The sequence below is a fragment of the Oreochromis aureus genome, linkage group 17 (genome assembly GCF_013358895.1).
Source record: "Oreochromis aureus strain Israel breed Guangdong linkage group 17, ZZ_aureus, whole genome shotgun sequence".
NCBI classification, from domain to species: Eukaryota; Metazoa; Chordata; class Actinopteri; order Cichliformes; family Cichlidae; genus Oreochromis; species Oreochromis aureus.
Window position 1 is genome coordinate 27,917,641 of NC_052958.1, and position 7,177 is coordinate 27,924,817.

The 7,177-nt window shown below is 42.1% G+C and overlaps 1 protein-coding gene across 1 annotated transcript; it reads left to right on the forward strand.

Annotated features, from left to right (window-relative positions):
- Positions 1 to 194: 194 nt before the first annotated feature.
- On the forward strand, positions 195 to 4,101 carry foxf2b (forkhead box F2b). Its single transcript, XM_031732440.2, has 2 exons — positions 195 to 1,517; positions 3,408 to 4,101. The coding sequence occupies exons 1-2, from the start codon at positions 542 to 544 to the stop codon at positions 3,578 to 3,580; spliced, it is 1,149 nt and encodes a 382-aa protein (XP_031588300.1). The 5' UTR covers positions 195 to 541; the 3' UTR covers positions 3,581 to 4,101.
- The last annotated feature ends 3,076 nt before the right edge of the window (positions 4,102 to 7,177 follow it).

Here is a 7,177-nt window from a genome sequence, read left to right on the forward strand (position 1 = left end):
GGTCGGGGGAAGAGGCGGGGGGCTCGAGCAGAGGAAAGAAAGATTTATGCAATGATAGGTGGTCGGACTTTGTTTGGCTGGACTGTTGCGCGCAATAAGACCAAGGGTTTTCGTGTTTCCTGCACTTGAGGGATTATTATAGGCGGTCGATGGCCACCCGGCGCGTCACACAGCGCCACTTAGCGCTGCTGTGACACCCCGTGGAGTCCTTATGTCTAGCTACAACTCTGGACACTTAGTCTCCAGTGGATAACCGCCTCCCCCCACTCTCTCTTCCTCTTCCTCTCTCTGTCAGTGCGTACCAGCCGTGCGTTCTGCATGCGTCAAAGGAGCACCGTGCGTAACGGGAGAGTCGTGCGTAACTGGAGACAGATTTCACTCCATTTTGCGCTGGGATTCTGAGGACCGCTGGCGGTGTAACGCTCACTTGCAAGGACACTGACCGCTGGGAGCCAGCATATTTCTCCCCCGAAACACCTCACAGGTCGTCTTTTCTCCCTCCCCTCTCTTCTCTCTACGCCAGTTGTACGTCAGAGCTGACATGACGACCGAGACCCCTCAGCAGCAGCTGGAACCTCCGCCTCCTCTGAGATCCAGCCCGGCGTCCGGCGTCCTGCATCCCGCTATGCTGAGCCCACAAGCCGCCACAGAAAATTCTTCTAATGGCGTCAAGGGAAAGAAGACGAGCTCCGGTTTAAGGCGACCGGAAAAGCCGCCGTACTCCTACATCGCTCTCATCGTTATGGCAATACAGAGCTCGCCCACCAAGCGGCTGACACTCAGTGAAATCTATCAGTTTCTCCAGGCTCGCTTCCCATTCTTCAGGGGTTCGTACCAGGGCTGGAAGAACTCTGTCCGGCATAATCTGTCGCTTAACGAGTGCTTCATCAAGCTGCCAAAAGGGCTGGGCAGGCCGGGGAAAGGCCACTACTGGACCATCGATCCAGGCAGTGAGTTCATGTTCGAGGAAGGTTCATTTCGGCGCAGACCCAGAGGCTTCAGAAGAAAATGTCAAGCTCTGAAGCCCATGTATCGGATGATGAATGGCATAGGCTTCGGCACCTCAATTCTTCCACAGAGTTTTGATTTCCAGGGTCCATCGGCCACCCTCGCCTGTCACAGTAACAGCTACAACTTGGACATGATGAGCAATTCAATGGCCGGGGGGTACGACGGGCTGAGTGGCGGGCACCACGTACCTCACATGTCCCCGAGTCCCGGCTCCACATACATGGCGAGTTGTCCCGTGCCTCCTAACGGGGAATATGGGCCGGATAGCAGCAGCAGTCCTGTACCGTCCTCTCCAGCCATGGCCAGCGCGCTGGACGGCCACTCCCCGTACGCCAGTACATCCGCACACTGGGCGTCCTCCGGCGGCTCCCCCTACATCAAACAACAGCCTCTAGCCTCCAGCAGCCCAGCATCCTCTGGTTTGCACTCCGGCATGTCGCCTTACTCCCTGGAGCAGAGTTACCTTCACCAGAATGGCAGGGACAGCCACTCCACTGATATTTCAGGTACCACAGAATAACTCGAGGCTTACAGAGGGGTAGATGAATCCGGATTAAAATCTCTGGGATTCCCCCCAAAATAATAATAATAATAATAATTTTCACTCCATCTAAGTTTTATCTGCATGATAAGAACATTTAAAGCGCAATACTCTAAATGAGTGGGTTTTTCTTCTGCAGAGGCCCGTATGACAACTGTAACGTGTAATTATGAAATTGTATACTACACAGAAATTATATATATATATATCTATATATAGATATATAGATATATATATATATGCGTATATTTTTAAAGATGATCCTCTATTTAAAGATGAAAAAGATTCTTAAAGGGAAATTTATATCTGTGCAAAGCGATTAAAAACACAGAGATAATTTACGATTATTCTTTTTAATCTGTTTGATTAAAGCAGAGTTTTCATTATCCGCATCATTTGCCTCAAAATGTAACCCGAACACACTAGTTACAAAATAAGAACAAATGTTTTCATTAATTTTGTTAAATGGCAAAAATGCATCGAATATTGGCTGAATCACAAAGCCAGACAGCGCTTTGTTGTGGTATTTCAGTAAATATAGTGACATTTCTTGCTGTGTATGTAACTTCATTAACAATCAGAAAATGCGTCATTTCATCCACCGTTTGTATAATTTCCATAAAGTCACATGTTTAAAACACGTCACGGGATATTTCGGCGAATTATTAGATTAAGAAAAACAACTATTTTGCGCTCTCAAGTCACCTCCCAGTTCAACCTCATTTACTTTAACAGAACACAGCCAGGCTTTACGAAAATCTGGGGATCTACCGAGGCGAGTAAAACCCATGCTGGAGCCCGAAAGGGGTCCCAGAGGTTAACCAAACAAAGACTGTGCAGGTCGGACCACACTGGCGGTGGATTTCAACCACGGCGTATCCACAAGAGACGGAAGGCCTTGTTAAACTTTACGCAGCGTTCTAATTGAGCCTGCTCGGAGGATAGACGTGCTGGACTGTACACAGCAGACTCTCTAACAGTACTGTCAGTCAAAGAGGCTTGTGTGTGTGCATGTGTGTGTGTGTTGTCTGTGAAAACGGGCGCAGGGCAGCGAGCTGTGGCCCGGAGGATAAAGCCTGCTGTCTTCCCCCCTGAAAAACACGATCACATCTGGAGTCCTTATGACCTTGACGGAGCCGCAGTCTCCACTTTTAGTTTTCTGTTTCTGGAAACAGAGCCTCGCTCACAGACACAGACGATGGCCACTGAATCTGACTGAAATAACGCAGCATTCTGAGTGTTTTCGAAAAATAACGATAAAATGTAATTGGATATAAAGCTGAAAGCATCAATTGGGTTTATATAAGAACGCTAAAGAAACCAAAAAAACTGAAAAGAACGGATGTGTGACTGCGCTGTGAGCCAACAGGGAGGCTTGCAAAAGAAAAAATATTGTGATTAAAGAATTTGGGGTTTTTTAAACTTATGTTAAGAAATATTAGATTTTTATGGCAACTGAAAATTTAAGCGTAAACACATAGAGGACACTTTATTTTTATAAATACTATAGAAGGACAGTTTACGCCATCAACAATTGTGCTGATTTTAAAGCCACACAAAAGGATCAACAGCACTGTTTAAAAGAGGAATGGCTCATGTTCTGCATTCAGAAGTTCTAATTTAAACATTTAGAATCAAAGTAAATACTGATTTTAGATATATGAAAAAAGCGTTTTATGTTTTATTTCGATAAGATTACATAAGACAGCAAGTTCAGCTCATAACGTTTAAGCACCACGCTGTTGTGTTCTTTTTTTCTTTTTTTCTGAATATTATATTGCCACCGTTAATTTCCTCACACCGATCAGAAATGTCTTCCTTTATTTAAAAACCTTTCCTCTCTGCCTCTCCACAGTGGGGATTCCGCGCTATCAGAGCCACTCCTCGGTGTGCGACAGGAAAGATTTTGTGTTGAACTTTAACGGCATCTCCTCCTTCCACCCCTCGGCCGGCGGATCCTACTATCACCACCACCACCACCACCACCCCCAGAGCGTCTGTCAGGACATCAAACCCTGCGTGATGTGAGCTCTCCTGTCACTGCGGACTTCAAAACAAGAGAGGCATCACAGCTCCGCCACATCTGAACAAACAAGCAGACTTTTTTTTTTTTTTTTTTTTGTCTATTTGTCTTTTTTGTAATTTTTGAAGGATTCGTGCTAGCATGGATGGTGGAGTCCGCACTCACATGTTTGCCTCCTATGCAGCCAAATATCTTTATTATTGTTAATTCTGCTGGACTTGAACTATGCATTGAAGAAAACATGAATGAAGAAACTCCAGAGGCCTTTAGAAATACCACTTCGCCTATATGAACCCTGACAAGCTTTCTTCTTCAAGAGAAGTTTCAGAAACACGACTTTCGATGCGTTTGCTCTTGTAACACTTGCAAACCAATTATACTCCATGTAACTGTATCTTATTACACACACAACGCTTTAGGCTTTCATGAACTGCAACGAACCTTGCACTTATTGTATAATCCTTTTACCATTTTTTCTTTTTGTTTTGTCCTGTAAAATGTTTCAATAAAGCTGATATATATTTTAGGCTAAATTCCGTCAGTCTTTCCCTGCGCGTGTATCCATCACATTTTCGTGGAACGAAATCGATTCACTTGAGTTTAAATGAGCTGATCTCGAGCTTGCATGGAGCAAAAACACATAGTCTAATTAAACAGAGCTGTCTTTTAGGCCCTTTAAGAAAGTTCTTGGATTATTTGGTCAGCCTCAGATGTGCTTGGCTAAATTTCTGATTCTTCTACTTTTGCTTTTTATTTACTAAAATTGTTAAAGCTATTTAGATTACATAATAAAGTGTCACCTATGTGTTACGCGCCAATACATCTAACAGATAGCGCACGTGGTCTACAAACACGGACAAGGTAGATGCTGCTGCATATTGAGCATTTTTGATAAATTAGGTCAATTTCATGGCAATATTTCTACTTTTCCTTAAAGCTTGGATGCTTATTATTAAGCATCTATTCATTTGTTGCATAACTACTTTGTCCTAAAGGATCTCAGTGCATTTTCCTGCACTGACTGTCAGGCTATACATTTCTGTTATTCTCTAAAATAATTTACAGCGAATATTCAGTAACATACAGTATACAACCCTATAATGTTTGTTTAGAATCTTAGTTGTCAAGAAAAGAAATCAATAATTGCCTTTATTTTAATTTTCTGCTTAAAACGGTACACTTGAGAGAGGATCAGATTTTTTTCTGTTATTGTTGTTGTTTGAGTAATCATTTTACTGGTTTCTGTTCGGATATGTAGTCGTAATTACAGTTTTTACTTATTTGAAGTAAAGGGATTACAGTTATTTAAAATACATAATGTATAATTTGGATCACAGATCTAAATCTTAAGTAAAGACATTAACAGAAAAATGTATAATTCATAGCATTCAATGTAACTTATAACAGTCCTGTGAGCACATTTTGTATATTACTGGATTTTAAGCGCACTGCTTCAAGATCAACATACTATAAATATTTCAAGAGGATGATATGAAGTTTATTTATATCCTGTTAAGTAGTTAAATTTAAAACAATAATTCCTATTTCATCAGCTGGTATGTTGTTTTGTTTATAAAGTCACGGGTTTAAAGTAGATACAGCTTTTGAATAAATACAGTAAAAATGAAAAATGTAGCGGAGCTCAGTATAAGAGAAAATCCAGGAAAGTAAAATGCCTTTAAAAGCACACGCGTGTACATGTATGTAGGCACTTGCTACCACTGTATATTATATTAAATTATGTTGATAGATAAGAGAAGCGGGATTCTTGTTAACGCTCTGAGTGAAACAGAGTGAACATGGAGCGAGGACAATAATGAGTCTAAGATCAGAGGGGGGAATGATCACTGCTTCAGACCAGTCTTAGTTTGAACGTTGCTTCATTTCACATGTTTCACAGCCGTGTCTAGCCCGTGGAAGGCAGCTGAAAATCTTTTGCATCCTGAGGCTGCTCCTTTCCATGTGGTCATCCAGGGTTGCCAACATCTCAAGACGCCATATAAACAAATGAAACGACTGGGCCCGAGTCTGTGGAAATGCAACAAAGTGGTATTTTTAGAGTGCGGTAAACAGATCAGACTGACACAGAGCTGCCTCGTCACACAAACACAAAGCAGACTCGGGCTGCCGCACTTGTGCTCTTACTCTTCTTTCCCTGCATGGTTTTTGGTCACGAATCAAATGCAGCATCCTACAGATTCCACATCTGTTGGAGCTCCTTATTAGGACCCTGGTATCACGTGCACCTTTGATTGTTCTGTGCAGGCACACCTTCTATCTTAATACAAGATGTGAGAAAAGCTTTTTCCTCTCACGTCACCGTTTGTCATTTTAAACACATGACAGCAAACTCTTTTCTTTTTATTGGCCCTTAATGAAATAAAACCTGTTCTCACGTAACCTAAACGTAATTTTATGCAGAGTAAAGAATCCTTTTCAAATGATAACATTTCATATTTCAAAAGGTCACACTTCTTATTTGAACCGGTGCAAAAACCAATGGTCACGTTTGCGTTTCACGCGTGATGAAATCTGCTGCTATCACGCTGCAGAGAAAAATGAATGACCTGGCTGCAGTTGCACAACAAACCCTTTCACAATCTTCATCATTTGTGTGTAAGTGAGCGTGAGAGTCAGTGTGAGGAAAACACAATGGGAGAGTGGCCGACTGAGTCATCTTGGTCTTTCTGAAGTGGGCTCCTTCTTGGTAACACAGCAAAAGCAAACAAGCATCTACAGCCACATATCAAAAAGAAGAATATCTCTGACTAGACAGAAAAGTCATTTTTTTAAAATATTGTCACACAAAAGTGGCAAAACTGACCCTGCAGCTGCTGGATTTTCCCAAACAGGATTTTTCCAGGGGCCTCTTATTTCAATATAGAGGTGAACAGTGCCATCTAGTGGTTACTGCCATAGAACAGAGACTTTTTTACAGAAACTCAGGTGACCAACTTTACACAATTCAGCCGCAACATTAAAAACAACTACCACGATGTTGTGTAAACTACCTCCATGCACGCTGAATGTCTCTGATCGGGCTGGAGGTGTGCTGTGGTGTCAGGAACCATGTTTGGTGGTTGCTCCTTTGGGTCCTTTGGGACAACAGAGTGGGACCTCCGTGGGAATGAATGTAGGATGCTTGTTCCTGCAAAGGATTGATTGGAGTGGGGTTTGAGGGAGCCCAGTCAACATTTTGGTCTGTTTGTCATGTTCAGTGGAGGTCTTGGGCAGTTTTTGTGGTTTGGAATCACATCTCCAAAGCAAGAACATTGCATTCTTAATCAGATGGCCAATGTAATTCATTTCACATGTGTATTTATATAAAAAGCAGCTTTCCTACCAGATCCAGGTGTTTGTTTGTTTTGTTTAGTTTTTTTTTAACTTACCATTAGTTGCATCAGTTTACTGATCATTATTATATTTTTTGACAAAGCATCTCTTAAAGCATTTTAACATTATAGCCTTCAAAGTAGCAAGTAGCAAACAAGTCTAACTAACAACAATATTTCACAGTTGCAAAAGGAACACTTTTAATGAGAGTATAGCATCGAGTCAGTTAACTTTGCAGATTATTGATCTGGTCAGTGAAGTAAGAGAGA

What these genes read in the sequence shown, in the direction of transcription:
- foxf2b (XM_031732440.2), top strand. Translation starts at nt 542, where the DNA reads ATGACGACCGAGACCCCTCAGCAGCAGCTGGAACCTCCGCCTCCTCTG. An exon ending in CCACTCCACTGATATTTCAG is followed by an intron (nt 1,518 to 3,407) that starts GTACCACAGAAT and finishes GCCTCTCCACAG; the next exon opens with TGGGGATTCCGCGCTATCAG.